Source organism: Gambusia affinis, linkage group LG04 (genome assembly GCF_019740435.1).
Source record: "Gambusia affinis linkage group LG04, SWU_Gaff_1.0, whole genome shotgun sequence".
Classification (NCBI taxonomy): Eukaryota; Metazoa; Chordata; class Actinopteri; order Cyprinodontiformes; family Poeciliidae; genus Gambusia; species Gambusia affinis.
This window is the reverse complement of record NC_057871.1, coordinates 25,463,635-25,480,169: the sequence shown is the minus strand read 5'-3', so window position 1 is coordinate 25,480,169 and position 16,535 is coordinate 25,463,635. Positions and strand designations below refer to the sequence as shown.

Sequence of the window (16,535 nt, the reverse complement as noted above, 5' to 3'; positions counted from 1 at the left end):
GTGTTATTTAGTAGTGAAAATTACCTGAAATATGGAGATCAGTTCTAGTAGTAATTTGTTTGCTGAACATTCAAGTTAAAAAGACATTATAATAAGTTCTACACAAAGGTATGTTTTATATGTCCCCTGGTTTCTGATGCAGTCACCCAATAAAAATCCTCTTAATCATAAAATTCTTGTTTGGTAAATTTAAAAACTTGCAGAGCAGTGTGCGTTGAGGATCCGGACTGGGAATCACTGCTGCAGTGTTCTGTTTTACAACTGTTTTTAAATGAAACATGGATGTTGGTTTCATTAACTCGCCAGTTAGTTGGTTTCAATTAAAATTACTGGCTAAGAATAAAGAAATACTGAGAGAAAAATATGTAAAGGTGTTAATACTCGGCTCTTCTGCTGCGTTTTAGTTCTGCTCCGTTTTATTTATCTCTATAAACCCTCATATATTATATAACAGCTCTGTGAACGTGAAAACGTTCAGTTTCCTGCCGCCGTTTTCGTTCTTCAGTTGAATTTGGCGCAACATTTGAAACTAATCATCTTCCTGTTGAACTGGGCTTCTTGCCGGCTCAGCCAATCACAGTCAGGGGGCGGGGCTAGAGGACTTCCTTTCGCTCTGTATAAGAGCAGATTCCCTCCGCCGCTGCTGCTCAGTCTTTACTGTAAACTCAGAGAGGAAACATGCCCGAACCCGCCAAGTCTGCGCCCAAGAAGGGCTCCAAGAAAGCGGTCACCAAAACCGCCGGCAAAGGAGGCAAGAAGAAGAGAAGGACCAGGAAGGAGAGCTACGCCATCTACGTGTACAAGGTGCTGAAGCAGGTCCATCCCGACACCGGCATCTCCTCCAAGGCCATGAGCATCATGAACTCGTTCGTCAACGACATCTTTGAGCGCATCGCCTCCGAGGCTTCCCGTCTGGCTCACTACAACAAGCGCTCCACCATCAGCTCCAGGGAGATCCAGACTGCCGTGCGCCTCCTGCTGCCCGGTGAGCTGGCCAAGCACGCCGTGTCTGAGGGAACCAAGGCGGTCACCAAGTACACCAGCTCCAAGTAAACCAGCTGCCAATACTGCTGCTGCTGCTCGGACACAACAACACAACGGCTCTTTTAAGAGCCACACACACAACACTGAAGAGCAAAACTCCTCTGCTACATCAATGTGTCCAGTTTTCAATACTGACCTGAATTTACTTTTAGGTCTGATAAAGCAACAAGCTAACTTGTTGTAATGTGGGAAAACGGAAATGAGCTTCACTTGGATACGTTTTAGAAATATAGCCATAGTGACCCAGTCATATGTCACTAATGGGATATCATTTATTTCTTTGAATCTTTGTAGTGGGGAAAAAAATACTATTTCCAAGCACTGTTAAGTTAAAATCACTGTCAGGTTTATTCATATATTGTGCACAATACAGAGAGCTTGTAGGACAATCAGTAATGAAGCAGGTCTGGATGAAAAGCTCTGTCAGTCAGAGACAACACATGAGTTTTATACAAAGGGATACGGGATCCTACGCATGGGAAACAAACTGATTCCCATGCAGCTGTGAAAAACAATGTCCAACCTTGTGCATGTAACCAAAATAGTTTTAACTTGGTGGAAATATTCAGAACTTAGAATAAACATATAACTAGCAGGTGGGATCTTATTGTAATTTTTCTCTACAGACTTGGTGTCAATATTGTAAAACAAAATGCCTTAAAAGGCTCAATGCATACTGATCAGTTTGCTCCAGTTCTACATTTTATATTCATTATTCCATCTAAAAATTGATCAGTTTTGTCTTTTTAAGCAATTTCTAGATTTAAATAAATTTTGCTAATGTCTCAAAACATTTACTGTAGTTGTAATTTTTGGTGATTCCAAACAGAAAGTGAGCTGTAGTTGGTGTCTGTACATTAATATAAATTCCTGAGTGGATGTTGAATCATGTCTTCAATATAGAACTCAAAAGGAGTTTGTAAGAATATTTACAGTAAAAGATATTTCTATGTTTAAACTTTCTTTGTGGATCAGGTCTGTTCTGGCTTTTATTTTGGCGATCGTGATCAACTGTGTGTATAAAGTTGTGTATCTATTAGTTTCCAACCTGCAACACAAAAATCATCTGAAAGCTGAATTAAGGTTGAAACTTATTCAAATAAAGCTTCACATTCAGAACAAACAGTATCTTGATTTATCAAATTTATTTATTTCTGCTGGAATATATTGGAGTATTATAATAACAATAATAATAATAATACAAACAACATAAAAACTGTGTTGCTTTTGTTTTGTTTTTTTTCAGTACCAACATCTAGAATGAGGATGAATTCTCATTGCTTCTGATTTGTATTTTCTCAAAACGTCATTTTATTCATATAGAACATTTTCATCAAGTCAATTCAAAAATCTTTACATGAATTACAGGAAATGCAAACAAAAGAAAAGCAAGAGAGAAACAAAAAGTACTTTATAATTTATACACTAACAGGAGTTTCTCTGGATAAACTAATGCAGAATAAAAGTAAAAGTCATTTATAACCCAGTAGGAGTTTCTCTGCTGTTCTTTCCTCGTTTGTTGATTTTGCTGTACAAGGCAGCTGGATCCTCCACAGTGTCCTGCTTTTCAGACTCGGTTCTGCAGGAATTGTTTTCATGTTAAAGATTTTATACAAAATCAGGTCAGATTTTCTTATTTTCTTATATATATATATATAGCGTCTCACCTTGCATCAGTTCTGGTTCTGCCATAGTTAACAGAAGCATACTCCGCCCTCTCGTCTTCCTTCTTCTTCTTGTGTCTCTTGGACCCAGTTGGGCCAAGTTGGACCGTGTTGCAGTAAAGAGGCTCTTCCTGTTTCGTTGCTAAGTGGACAACAGAGTAGACAACACTTTCCTCTGCTGGGTTCACCTGTGGACACCAGTCACATTAACCAGTAGGGGGCGCTCTGAGAGCTTTATGGTAATGAAGACACCAAATACAGCAGAACCCAATCAGAAACTAAAAGAAATAATTTGGATTTAACTTTTTAAAAGGAAAAGAGTGACTGAAGATTTACTTCCTCTCTAACCTGTTCACTGGGAACTGGTCCTGCTCCACGTCTGGACGGCTGCTTCCACACTTTGGTTTTCCTGCTCCAAAGATATTAATTCAGAAGGTCATGATGAGGAGCTAAACAAAATCAAGACTTTGAAGAGTTTTATTATTATTATTATTATTATTATTATTATTATTATTATTATTATTATTATTTTTTTTTTTTTTTTTTTTAACAAAGTATCAGAACTGCTCACATGATCCACAAAACGAGACAGATGAGTATGAGAATCAGGAGAACAGCAGGGACTGTAGCAGCAACAGCAACAACAACTTGGTTCCTTGGTGCTAAACAGATCAATGGCAGTTAAAGTACAATATGCAGCAATTCTATCTATTAATAACTATTATTACAAGCAGCGATTCTCCTCAACATTGAACTGATATAAAGAATTATTTCTCTTCAGAAAAACTCTCAGTCATCAGGATCTCCAGCTTCCTATTTATTGAACATTTATCTTCAATGGTTTCACGTCTCCAGTCTGTTCTGCTGATCATCAACCTGTTTTCTCCTCCCTTCCTGTTTGTCTGCTGACATTTTCTCGTCGCTCCAGCCGGTTCTGTTTCCAGATCATTCTGGTTCCAGTGGATCTGGATCGGTTCAGACTTTTTCACTCTTCTTAGATTGATTTGGAAATTTGGGCTCTCTTTCAACAAGATGATATTGATGTGAATGATGTTGTGCTATTGTGATACAGTAACGTTAATTATGAACCCAGGGTTACTAACTTGAAGTATCTGCACTCTGGAAACAGGCGGAGCTGCAAAAATGGGCCAATCGCAGCCAAGAGGCAGCTGTGCTTCCGATCTGCTAAGACCTTCAGCGGTTTGACTTCAACTGAGGTTTCTCATAAGAATGAAAAATTATTTCTTTAAAAGTTCACCTAAACTTTACAGTCTTACTGAGTAGAAACTGAAGCCCCCAGTATCTAATTGTAACTGTGGCCTCGGTTTGACTTACCTGCCACAACGTTCACAGTTATGTTGTCGTTCCTCGTCCCTCTGCTGTTCTGAGCTTCACAGTAATAATTTCCTCTCTGCTTCAATATAATGTTGGTGATGGTGAAGTTTTGTCCTGAAGCTTTTGGTGCCTCCTCTCCCTCCTTGTACCAGGTATAGTTAGCTTCTGGGTTAGCATCACTGCTACAGGTCAGAGTCACCAGGCTGCCCTCCATGATTTCACCAGAGGGAGTCACTGACACAGAGGGAGGCCTGGGAGCATCTGGAGGAGAGGCCAGAAAGGTCAAAGGTAAACTGAGAGGAAGATGTGAAGATATTAATCTTTAAAAGGGGAAGAAAATTAAATCTATCAGGTCTTATTTCCTGGCGCCTCAGTAAAACACCAGAACGTTTGTAGTTAAACCAGATTGACTCACATGTGACCTGGACAGAGACGGGTCCAGATGTTTTCTCTCCCAGCTCGTTCTGAGCTGTGCAGTAATACAGTCCAGAGTCTGAGGACAGGATGGAGCTGAGGACAAACTGATGGTCTTTACTGACCACTGATTGGTTGTTGTTCTTCCTCCAAGTGTATTTAGCTTCTGGGTTAGCATCACTGCTACAGGTCAGAGTCACCAGGCTGCCCTCCATGATTTCACCAGAGGGAGTCACTGACACAGAGGGAGGCCTGGGAGCATCTGGAGGAGAGGCCAGAAAGGTCAAAGGTAAACTGAGAGGAAGATATTAATCTTTAAAAGAGGAAGAAAATTAAATCTATCAGGTCTTATTTCCTGGCGCCTCAGTAAAACACCAGACCATTTGTAGTTAAACCCGATTGACTCACATGTGACCTGGACAGAGACGGGTCCAGATGTTTTCTCTCCCAGCTTGTTCTGAGCTGTGCAGTAATACAGTCCAGAGTCTGAGGACAGGATGGAGCTGAAGACAAACTGATGGTCTTTACTGACCACTGATTGGTTGTTGTTCTTCCTCCAAGTGTATTTAGCTTCTGGGTTAGCATCACTGCTACAGGTCAGAGTCACTGAACGCCCCTCAGTTATCTGACCAGAGGACATCAGTTTAGCAGAGAGAATCTCTGGAGCATCTGGAGGGAAAAATACAAAACTCAGTATAATTATCATCTGGATATTTTACTGGTTGCCAGAGGAGAGAAGGCAAAGAGTGTAAGAGTTTCTGTCACAGCCTTCTAGGCTCCAACACCAAAGATTTCCAACAAAGGCTGTGGGAGACAACAGGTGGTTTGGTTCTTGAACGCACTTCCAATATACTTGTCTTATTTTTTGAAAAAATATAGAATAAAATGTTAATATGATGAGGAGTAAACTTACACACAGAGGGAGAGCGGTGATTGTCGTGTCCTTTAACAGAACAGGAATATTTGTCTCCATCTGCGACTGAGACGACTATAGACGAAGTCTGTTGCTCCATTTTCTTCTCTTTGTTGAACCAAACATATGAAGGAGGTTTGATTAGATCACAGCTGCTTTCACACTTCAGCTCCGTCTGCGTCTTTGATCTTCTGACCTGAACTCTGAGGCCTGGATGGTAGAAGGAACAAGAACATCTCATTTTAAAACAAATCTGGAAAGATGCAAACGGAAACAAAGATTCACAACAAACACACAGATCTGTTACCTGTAACAGTCAAGGTGACTCCAGGTGAACCAGTAAAATTTCCACCTGGTTGGTTTGTTATGAACCTGAATTTGTACTCAGCTGAGTCTCTTTGTTTCAGATTTTTGATTTTCAGTTTACAGCTGCTGCTCTTTTCAAAGTCATAAGTTATTCGACTGTTATAGTCAGAATCTTTCTTCAGATCCAAAGGGACTCTATTGTTTTCTTTAGTGAACCAGAACCTTGTTTTAACTTCTGTTTCTTTTCCATGTATTTTGTGTGGATATTTATATGAGCATTTTATCTCCACTGTTGATCCTTTCAAAGCACAGATCTGAGTTGGATTATATTTGACTGACCAGTCAGGTTCATGTTGTCCCACTGAAACAGAAAACATCAACAATATTAATCACATTCACAATAATATACAACTACACCTCCCACAATGCCTCACTGGGACATTTAAAATGAGTATTACTTTCATTAATTTGATTCAAATCAAATATTCTTGCTTGTCTGTCAATTCAAGTTGATCAACGTGTTTCAGTACCTGTCACAGAGAGGAACAGGACAACAAACCCAGTTGCTGCTGCAGAAAAACTCATCGCTGCTTCTCTCTTTAACTGTTTGGCTTCAGAAAAAGAAAAATCAAATAGAAGCTTTTACGTTTTCACATTTTGCTGCGATTGTTAATCATGAAAGTCTTTCAACATTAAAAGTCTCTCATTAGCTGTAATTTGATAAAAAATAAATACATTTCCAGGCTGCTCACCTCAGGAGAAGCTGCTGTCTTGCAATGCAACGCTGCAGAACATCGAGTCTGAGGGTGGAAGTGACACAGATGAGTTTGTTAGTTTTTCTTCCTCTTCTTATTTCTTGAAACCCAGAAAATTTTCAAACTTTAATTTATCTCTGCCTCATTTCCTGTGCTGTGTTTTTGTTATCGTCATTGTTACATCTGCACTGGGCCGGATTTTAGCAGGGGCTTACCGGGGCTGCAGCCCGGGGCCCCGGCATTTCGGGGGCCCCGAAGGATGTTTTATATTTTTGTGAATGGATAGTGTCAGAATTTAATCAATGACTACCATGATTTTGACAGCACCGATGAAAAATGTTCCAATTTGTTCTGGCAAACGTCCATCTTGAACGCTTGCTTGTTATTGGTTCACTTTTGACGCATCTTACGCATTGGGGAGGAGGAGCGTCAAGGGAATATTATTTTACAATGGCGGACAACAGGAAATATGACAGCGGAGCGCAGAAAAGAAGGAAGAGAAAAGAAAAAGAGCATCGCGCCAAAGAGGCGACAAACAAAATGCCTAAACTGACAGGCTTTTTTAAACCTGTTAGCGGAGATGGAGCAGAAACATCATTATCCACCGCTCCTCAAACCCTTAGCTATGCTAACACCGGCACTAAGATCCCGCCAGAACCTTTAACCGTGACTGAGTCGGTGGCTGGACTGGCGTCTGTGGAGTCAGAGTTGGTGGAAGCGGGATCTTCTTCCGCAGATGGAAAGACGACTGTGGATCCGCATAGCACCGATACCGATCCGGCGCATTGGGGGGAAATTGACGAGTCCGTGCGAGCTTACTGGGCTGAGCGAGGACCGGAGAGCTGTCAAAATATGAATGTTGGCTTTCAAGCATCAGAACGGGTGTACAAGCATCAAAAGCGTCACTTCTCCAAATCTCACTTTAAAAGCAAGATGTTAAATGGTGAGGACATCGAAAGACCGTGGCTGCTCTACTCTCCATCCACCGGAGCTGCATTTTGTTTTGCATGCCGCATTTTCAGTAATGCTAATACTCAGTCAAACTTTGAAACTGGTTTCAGTGACTGGAAGCACGCAACTGAACGCATGAGAGAGCACGAAAAAGTGTCATTAATAAATGGAAATCTGTATTTTTTTCTTCATATTTTTCAAGATGTTCTCTGTAAAAATCTTGGCCTAGAAGATGGAAATTGTTCGTTTGCACCCACCTCTGCTTTTATTGAGAACCGGGGGCTGTAAAAAATCCTTCAGAGGGCAGCACTTTGGACTTACCTGGGTCAAGATATTTTCTGAAAACTAATATATTAGTATATTTGAGCATTGCACTTTCTTGCACTCAATATGTTTTATAGTTTGTGTTGAAGTCCAGGCAACAATAACTATTCAGTGATTTTTATTTTGTGATGCAAGCATCATATTCTAGTTTCAACCCCAACATGTGGTTTAGTCTTTCTAGAAAAGAGTTCAGAGTTGTTTGTAGTTTGTGACAACTGGCTTATTAAAGTTGTAAGTTGTCAAAATGTATTGTTCGGTCATTTTCTGCTCATCCTCTAAAACAAAACAAACACATACAAAAAATAAATAAATATATATATATACTCTAGCCCAGGGCCCCCATCCTCCTAAATCCGGCCCTGCATCTGCAGGTGGTTATTAGAAGCTTTTCATGTTCTTGTAAACGGATTTCTGGTATTTCAAGCAGCATGTAGAGAAATGAAAAGAAGAACAAGCAGTCAACAGGAAATTGCACCTTAAAGGACTGGTCTCCTGCGGTCAACTTGTGGTTTTCAGTGTCATTTAAAGCTGTTCGAAGGTTTTGGCAACACAGCAACACTTCCGAGATGCCATGAAGTGATCTCAAAGCAAAGAACGATTCCCGAAAGCCGACACAAACGTTGAAGAGCCACTGGATTTAAAACAAAATGTTTAAAAAGATCGACTGGCTATGTGGTTTTTCACATCTCCCTCATATCGAATGTTTGGAGGTTAAACTCGGCGGTAACACTTTATTTGATGGGTTGTGAATAAGACTGACATGACAACCCGTCATGAACATGAGTGAGTCTCCATGAATATTTATGACTGCTGTCATAAAGTGTCATTCGGTAAGCTATGACACTTTTAATACAAAGTTGACTTTATTCAAAATATCTTTGTCATGACAACTTGACATTAACCAAGAAATCATGATCTGACATAAGTTTGTTATAAAAGTATTACTGACTCAACTGTATCTATAAAGCTACAGAAAGTGCCTGGTTGTGGCCTCTGAATAAAGGAAACCAGAACACCGCCAACCAACGCCAACGAAAAAAAGTGAGGATTCTCAATGACATCACACTCTGTAACACCTAATCACCTGGTTTCTGGGTCATTTCCATGATTAAAGAATCCCACACTCAGATGACGAGACTCATTTGAGTCTCCATCCTGGAGAGGATCCAGTCCATCCTGGAGAGGATCCAGTCGGGTGGAATGGTCGTGTTTTAGAGAAAATTCTTTATTTACTTTATGAATCATGTGTCGCTGTTTTAACACACCAGTTTACTTGTGTTTATTTTAGTTTTATAATTTATTCAAAGAGAACTTGGTCAGTTGAATGTATTTAAAAATAGACTGTGGCTCGTTGTTGACATCATAGACAAACTGAAAGAAAAAAAAAGAATAGAATCTGATTGGGTCAGTTGGAGGTTAGAAAAATGGCAACTGGCTTGATTAAACTCCATGACAACACAGCTTTAGATATTTAACTGGTACCATTTAGTCTTTTAGTCACAAACAAAAGAAAACCTTTTGTTTGTGTTTGTGTGTATTCATGGGGAAACAGAGATTTGGAGTCATCCACAGTCTGATGTGCAAATATCTCCAACTACTCACTTTGCCCATCTTTCAACATGTGTTTGATCAGATCCTCATCTGCAAACAGAAAGCAGCGCGAGCTCAGGATCGTTACGTCAGAAGTGTGTGGGTTTTAGCTTTGCGCTATCCTCTCCCCCTGTGGGTTTGGCTCGTTTAAACGTGGCAAACCCAGATCCCCTTAATGGGGATGAAGGCATTTCTGAAACCGATCGCGTGTGTACAGGATTTTCTAAATGCTGTGGTGGAGATATTTGTTTCTATAAGCCCGGCTTCATGTGGACAAAGCCTCAGTGTTGCTCTCTAATCGTCTTCTGCTGCTCTTCTTAGTGAGGACACCTGGGACATGCCAGAGGAGGACACGGACGACCGGGACTGGCTGGAGCTGATGAGTGAAGAATCGGTGATGGTAGGGGCTGGACACGGGGCGGGGATGCCCAGGCTGAAGAGGGTGAAAGGGAGCAGGTACCTGGGGGATGACATGACCCTTAACCCCGAGGAGGATGAAGGATCCGATCCGCAACACAACAAACGCAGCTCGGAGGCCTTAATGTCGAATCAGACGCTTCAGAGGTCACGACATTGACCTTGCGCTGCTTCCTGTTACAGATGAGGATCGGATCAAACACATCCTGGAAGACGGGCAAAACTTCTTTCCTCAGGCAGACGAGGGTGAGATGGCCGACCTGTACGTTATTCTTCTCTTATTTGGTAACATTTTAGCGAACAAGAACAATTTGCTGGCGTTTGATTTAAACCTATGACTTCTACTTTAGGTCAAGTATTTTTGGGGACAAGATAGAAGTGATTCTCCTTCAGAAACTCAGTGAGCCTCTTACTGTAGAACCCTTCAGGAGGGATCCACCGAAAACAGCTTTCACCTCAAATACAGGTCTGTTTCACAAAGTGTGTGAAATTCTAACCCCACTTTATCCGTGTAAAATTACAAGTATTTCAGAGCTGAAACGATTGGAGGCGGTGGATCAGAGAGGGGACAGATCGACATCTGAGAGCGAGTCCAATGAAAACCAGGTACCATTTAAAAGCTGGTCGGAGGAACACGTCCCCGTTGAACAAAGGATTTCTGCAAGAAACATTGAAAAGCAGAATGCTCAGTGCAGAACAGTCCATTGCTAGAGTGGAGGAGACAATCAATACATCAGAGAAAGAACAGCCCTCTGAGTCTAGGGAACAGCCACGAAAGACCAGGCACAATAAGAAGAAAAAGATACCCTTTAATATATGGTTGGCGAAACATGCTCCAGCTGAAAGTACTGGACCACAAGATGCTTCACCAGCTTCTGAAAAAGCATCAATCTCCGAACTGCAGGAGACAGACAATCTGGCAGAGAAGCAGGAGTCCTTTCAGTCTTGCGCTGAAAATGCTACTAAGCAAGACCCTTCTCTGCCTCAAGAAGGTGATCAAGCAGATTCTTTAAAAAAGGAGATTTGTACCGACGAAACACCACTGGTCACCGAACAGAATTTCATCTCCATAGCACAGGAGAGTTTGGATCAGCAGGAGGAGGAACAGCGACCAAAGATCAGGCGCATCAAGAAAAAAAAGATACCCTTCCATATATGGTTGGCGAAACAAGCCCCTCCTGAAAGTACTGGACCACAAGATGCTTACGCAATGACTGAAAAAACATCAATCTCCAAACTGCAGGAGACAAACAATCTGGCAGAGAAGCAGGAGTCCTTTCATTCTTGCGTTGAAATTGTCAATAAGCAAGACACTTCTCTGCCGGAAGAAGTTGATCAAGCAGATTCTTTAAAAAAGGAGATTTCTGCCGACGCAACACCACTGATCACTGACCAGGATTTCCTTTTCAAAGCACAGGAAACTTTGGATCAGCAGGAGGAGGAACAGCGACCAAAGATCAGGCGCATCAAGAAAAAAAAGATACCCTTCCATATATGGTTGGCGAAACAAGCCCCTCCTGAAAGTACTGGACCACAAGATGCTTACCCAGTTACTGAAAAAACATCAATCTCTGAACTGCAGGAGACAAACAATCTGGCAGAGAAGGAAGAGTCCGTTCAGTCTTGCGTTGAAAATGTCAATAAGCAAGACACTTCTCTGCCAGAAGAAATAGATCAAGCAGATTATTTAAAAAAGGAGAGTTGTGCCGGGGAAACACCACTGGTCATTGACCAGGATTTCATTTCCAAAGCACAGGAGACTTTGGATCAGCAGGAGGAGGAACAGCGACCAAAGATCAGGCGTATCAAGAAAAAAAAGATACCCTTCCATATATGGTTGGCGAAACAGGCCCCTCCTGAAAGTACTGGACCACAAGATGCTTTACCAGTTTCTGAAAAAGCATCAATCTCCAAACTGCAGGAGACAATCAATCTGGCAGAGAAGCAGGAGTCCTTTCAGTCTTGCGTTGAAATTGTCAATAAGCAAGACACTTCTCTGCCGGAAGAAGTTGATCAGGAAGATTTCTTGAAAAATAAGTCTTTTGCAGAAGAACCTGTGCTTTCCACAGCACAAATGGTCAGCAAAAATAAATCCATCTCACAATCAGAGACGAAAGTGGACCAAAAAGTGAAGAAACAGACGGCAAAGACAAAGCGCATCAGGAGGACTCCGCTACTATGGAAATGTTTCCCAGAGTCTAACGCTTGCGTGGATCTAACGTTTTTCACAGAAAATAGCGACGTCAATAACAGTCCAAGTTATCAGCCAGCTTTGCCCTGCAGCGACAAAAAGACGTTTTGGAAAGTGTTACCCGACTCAGAACCTTGCATTGAGCTAAATTTCCTTGCTGAACATATTGAAGACCAAGATGTTTCAGTTCTGGCAAAACACGGTAAACAGGTAGGTTCTATGGAAAAGCAGCCTTATTCCAAGCACACTTTGATTGCTACAACAAATCAAACACAGTGTACATGTCAGGGCAAATGTAAGGAACAGGAAACACCACTGGTCACTGACCAGGATTTCCTTTTCAAAGCACAGGAGACTTTGGATCAGCAGGAGGAGGAACAGCGACCAAAGATCAGGCGTATCAAGAAAAAAAAGATACCCTTCCATATATGGTTGGCGAAACAGGCCCCTCCTGAAAGTACTGGACCACAAGATGCTTTACCAGTTTCTGAAAAAGCATCAATCTCCAAACTGCAGGAGACAATCAATCTGGCAGAGAAGCAGGAGTCCTTTCAGTCTTGCGTTGAAATTGTCAATAAGCAAGACACTTCTCTGCCGGAAGAAGTTGATCAGGAAGATTTCTTGAAAAATAAGTCTTTTGCAGAAGAACCTGTGCTTTCCACAGCACAAATGGTCAGCAAAAATAAATCCATCTCACAATCAGAGACGAAAGTGGACCAAAAAGTGAAGAAACAGACGGCAAAGACAAAGCGCAACAGGAGGACTCCGCTACTATGGAAATGTTTCCCAGAGTCTAACGCTTGCGTGGATCTAACGTTTTTGACAGAAAATAGCGACGTCAATAACAGTCCAAGTTATCAGACAGCTTTGCCCTGCAGCGACAAAAAGACGTTTTGGAAAGTGTTACCCGACTCAGAACCTTGCATTGAGCTAAATTTCCTTGCTGAACATATTGAAGACCAAGATGTTTCAGTTCTGGCAAAACACGGTAAACAGGTAGGTTCTATGGAAAAGCAGCCTTATTCCAAGCACACTTTGATTGCTACAACAAATCAAACACAGTGTACATGTCAGGGCAAATGTAAGGAACCTGAATTAGGAAGTGTCGAACTACAAAAATATCTAATGAGGCAGCTTGACGAGATGTTCGACATAAATCGTAAATTAAGGGCTAAACTGAACTACCAGAATGATCTATTGAGAAAAGTACTCTCGGAGCAAAGACCAAACAGGAAGTCAACGGGGTGGGGCCACGTGTGGGATGAGTAATTTGGAATTGGAGACAAATTGGATTTGGTGGGAATTGGAAAAAGAGCTACTGTTGTTAGATAATATTGAAAAACCAGGACATCAGTACTCATGTTTATTCATTGTGATATTTTTATTTCTAATTCTAAAGAGAAAGTAAGAAAACCACTGGGAGATTTAGAAAAAGAAAATGTAAACAACGTAGAACAAAAAGAGCCTTTTAGAAGTCTAAACCTATACAAATTGGGAAAAATTTTGAAAATTATTTATCTTTCTGGGCAAGATATATCTGGATCTATATCTATCTATCTATCTATCTATCTATCTATCTATCTATCTATCTATCTATCTATCTATCTATCTATCTATCTATCTATCTATCTATCTATCTATCTATCTATCTATCTATCTATCTATCTATCTATCTATCTATCTATCTATCTATCTATCTATCTATCTATCTATCTATCTATCTATCTATCTATCTATCTATCTATCTATCTATCTATCTATCTATCTATCTATCTATCTATCTATCTATCTATCTATCTAGATAGATAGATATTTCTATGAATATCTACATATCAATCTATCTATATATCTTTATATATATAAAGATAGATATCAAAGATAGATATTGATATACAAATGTAGATATGTAGACATCTACATGGATATCTATATATAGAGGTCTCATATATATACAGAGATATCTATCTATATAAATATACATATGTAGATATATATGTATATCAACAGCTATAGATCTCTGTCTACATATCTATGAATATATATATATCTATATGTAGATAGATATATTTCTATATCTATATATCTATCTACATATCTATAAATATATCTATCTACATATCTATGAATATATATCTATCTCTATAGAAATTCTATATCTATATATGATATAGAATTTCTAGATATGTATATATATTACATATGTAATATATGTAATATATATACATGTAATATATGTAATATATATACATATGTACGTTTATTTGGTACTTATTGGAGTCTAATGAGGGAAATTTAAAATACGTTGCTGCATTTAGATGTCACTACAACTGAAGTGCATGTAAAGCATTTTCCCTTTGTTTATAGTGATTGACTCTTGTACTTCCTCCCCTGTTGGGCACTCAGGCGTCGCACCAGTTGCGTTTTCTCCGGGAGTGGGCGGTGTTTGGCAGAGCTCTGCGGCGCTCGGCCTGGGAGCTCCTGGGAATGGCGTCGGCTCTGCTGCTGCTGCTCCTGGCTTACTCCCACGCAGGACACCTGGTCAGATAGCAAGCTGAAAGCTTCTCCATAAGGTAACTTGTCAAGAAAGTGAAGCTCTCATACCACGGTGTGCAGCACTTCCTTCAAAGAACGTCAGAAACTGTCTCTAACAGAATAGGAGCAGTTCATTAGATTAATAAAATGTGAGGTTTTTTTTTTGGGAAAAACAAATGTTTTTGGGTGACCCCAAACTTTTGAGTTGTATTGTATTTGGCAAGAGTTTAGAATGTAAAAAAAATGAACAAACCAGATCCACAAATACTCAGTCTGATGATTCCTTCTTTCCCTCACAGTTTCGTCACAAAGTCCGTTTCGAAGGGATGGAGGTCCCGCCGTCCCGCTCATCCTCCACCAGCGACTGCAAGTCCCTGTGTCTGCCCCCGCTGGACAGCCCGGACGCCCCGCCCACGCCGGACAGCATCGATGCTGGCTCAGAGGCCTCGTGGCGTCCAGCCTCCTCCAGCCCCTGCAGCCTGATGGAGGCGCCAAGGGTCAGTCTCGGCCTGGGTCTGGGTTTGGGCCTGGGTCTCAGCCCGGGAGTGCTGGTAGGGGGCACGAGCTGGAGGGAGAGGGCGCAGACTGAATCCTCTCTGAGGAGGCTGCTCCCAACCCTGGACGCTCTCCTGCAGCAGCTCGACCGAGTCAACATGGCGACAGATGATGTTTACCACATCGAGTGCAGGCTGGAGCGGACTCAGCGGAAAAGGAGGCGCAGCAGGAGAGAAAGAGGAGAGGACACTCATGACAGGAAAAGCGAGAGTAAGCGAGGAGGGAAGGGAGACGACAAGGACGTGAAAGAACGAAGGACGGGAAAAGAGAAGCACACCAGGGGCAGAAAGGAGAAAAAGACTGAACTTCCTAGAGAGCCTGCTACCAAAAAGACTCCGGTCGCCACGCCGATTCCCTTTTCAAAGCCCAGACCTACATTGGCCTCCGCACAGCCCCACATCTCGCAGTCATCGGCCACAGATAAACCCACCACGAGCACTTCCACTCTCCACAACCCACCCTCCAAAACAGTTTTAGTGGGACCTTACAACTTACTGACCAACCCCCCCTCCGCACCAACCATTTTTGACCAGTGGTAACCTGGTTTGTATTCACACTAGCTTAACTTAATTTAAGACTAACACTTCAAATGCCATATTTACTAAGATAATTTCACAGTATATTACATATCTGAGAACTAACACCTCACCTGGAGCCCTGAAGCTTCAGCCACCTCTCCATCATTCTGCTCTGCCCCTTGCTCTGCTGTCTGAGCATCCTATGTGAAAAAATATTACATAATTAACAGATCTATTCTACCTCACATTCAGTGCTGACCTTACTAAACACCGGACTTTACAACAAATGCGTTGCGTGATAGATATCTAACTTATGGGTCCACTCACTGTACTTACAGCCGAGGTAGCGAAATAACTTCTAATGTCTGTCGTCCTTTTCTTTTTTGGTGGCGACATGGAGACTCATAATAAATGTCAAACTCAGAAGGAGACGCGTTCACTTTCAGCACCACGGACCAAACTTCCGGTCCGCGTGTGGCCAGCTGGCCGCCGCCTGTTGCAGCCAATCAAAGAACGTAGATCCACGTTCTTTGAGCCAATAGCGGCATGGGTCGTCATTGTTCATAACAGCGAATTTTAAAATGAATGCTACCACTGCTTAGTATATTGAAATATTAAACTAATCAATGTAGATTTTCGTTTATTTATTTTGTTTTTGTTAAAAAATACATATGGTTTTTTTTAAATTAATATGGCAAAAATTGGTCGGGACTATTTTATATCCCTTGAATATTGGTCGTGACATGTCACGACCGTCCATACCCAAACCTACGCCCATGGTTGTTGCTATGTTGTTTTACTGAGTTTTTGTTCAATGTGCCCCTTTTTAAATTTGAGCCCCTCCCCCTCCATAGGTCTCTGCAGGCCCTGCTCACGAATGCAGAAAGCAGTAGTGTTTTTATAGACTCCTGTAGTTTTGATGTTTTTATTGCGTTCTAAGAAATGTTTTTGGTGGAAAACATCTTCCCCTAATAAATAAACTCAGCATTTAAAAGCTCTGCCTTGTATTTATTCAGGTCTCAATTG

The 16,535-nt window shown here is 41.3% G+C and overlaps 3 protein-coding genes across 7 annotated transcripts; 2 read left to right on the top strand and 1 right to left on the bottom strand.

Annotated features, from left to right (window-relative positions):
• Positions 1 to 643: 643 nt before the first annotated feature.
• On the top strand, positions 644 to 1,132 carry LOC122829452 (histone H2B 1/2-like). The gene has a single exon (XM_044114017.1). It carries the CDS (start codon positions 679 to 681, stop codon positions 1,051 to 1,053), a length of 375 nt encoding a protein of 124 aa, XP_043969952.1. The 5' UTR covers positions 644 to 678; the 3' UTR covers positions 1,054 to 1,132.
• Positions 1,133 to 2,275: 1,143 nt separating this feature from the next.
• On the bottom strand, positions 2,276 to 6,475 carry LOC122829477 (B-cell receptor CD22-like). Its single transcript, XM_044114051.1, has 11 exons — positions 6,429 to 6,475; positions 6,207 to 6,287; positions 5,678 to 6,037; positions 5,371 to 5,580; positions 4,866 to 5,126; positions 4,459 to 4,719; positions 4,044 to 4,304; positions 3,280 to 3,370; positions 3,057 to 3,117; positions 2,712 to 2,896; positions 2,276 to 2,623 (listed from the first exon to the last, which is right to left on the bottom strand). Exons 2-11 carry the CDS (start codon positions 6,259 to 6,261, stop codon positions 2,521 to 2,523), a joined length of 1,848 nt encoding a protein of 615 aa, XP_043969986.1. The 5' UTR covers positions 6,262 to 6,287; positions 6,429 to 6,475; the 3' UTR covers positions 2,276 to 2,520.
• Positions 6,476 to 9,576: 3,101 nt separating this feature from the next.
• Positions 9,577 to 15,774, top strand: LOC122829451. Of its 5 annotated transcripts, XM_044114013.1 has the most exons (4): positions 9,916 to 9,975; positions 10,064 to 10,179; positions 14,308 to 14,474; positions 14,736 to 15,774. In XM_044114013.1, the coding sequence occupies exon 4, from the start codon at positions 14,763 to 14,765 to the stop codon at positions 15,528 to 15,530; it is 768 nt and encodes a 255-aa protein (XP_043969948.1). In that variant the 5' UTR covers positions 9,916 to 9,975; positions 10,064 to 10,179; positions 14,308 to 14,474; positions 14,736 to 14,762; the 3' UTR covers positions 15,531 to 15,774. The 5 variants fall into 5 exon arrangements, with proteins under 5 accessions (XP_043969949.1, XP_043969948.1, XP_043969951.1 ...); XM_044114014.1 differs by lacking the exon at positions 10,064 to 10,179 and having other exon boundaries at positions 9,577 to 9,975; XM_044114016.1 differs by lacking the exon at positions 10,064 to 10,179 and having other exon boundaries at positions 9,940 to 9,998.
• Positions 15,775 to 16,535: the final 761 nt, after the last annotated feature.

Bases quoted from the DNA above. Each gene is read 5' to 3' on its own strand.
- LOC122829452 (XM_044114017.1), top strand. From the start codon at position 679: ATGCCCGAACCCGCCAAGTCTGCGCCCAAGAAGGGCTCCAAGAAAGCG.
- LOC122829477 (XM_044114051.1), bottom strand. From the start codon at position 6,261: ATGAGTTTTTCTGCAGCAGCAACTGGGTTTGTTGTCCTGTTCCTCTCT. The intron at 4,305-4,458 runs GTGAGTCAATCT...CCTCTCCTCCAG, and splicing joins CGTCTCTGTCCAGGTCACAT to ATGCTCCCAGGCCTCCCTCT. The intron at 3,371-4,043 runs GTAAGTCAAACC...TGATCTGTTTAG, and splicing joins AACTGTGAACGTTGTGGCAG to CACCAAGGAACCAAGTTGTT.
- LOC122829451 (XM_044114014.1), top strand. From the start codon at position 14,763: ATGGAGGTCCCGCCGTCCCGCTCATCCTCCACCAGCGACTGCAAGTCC.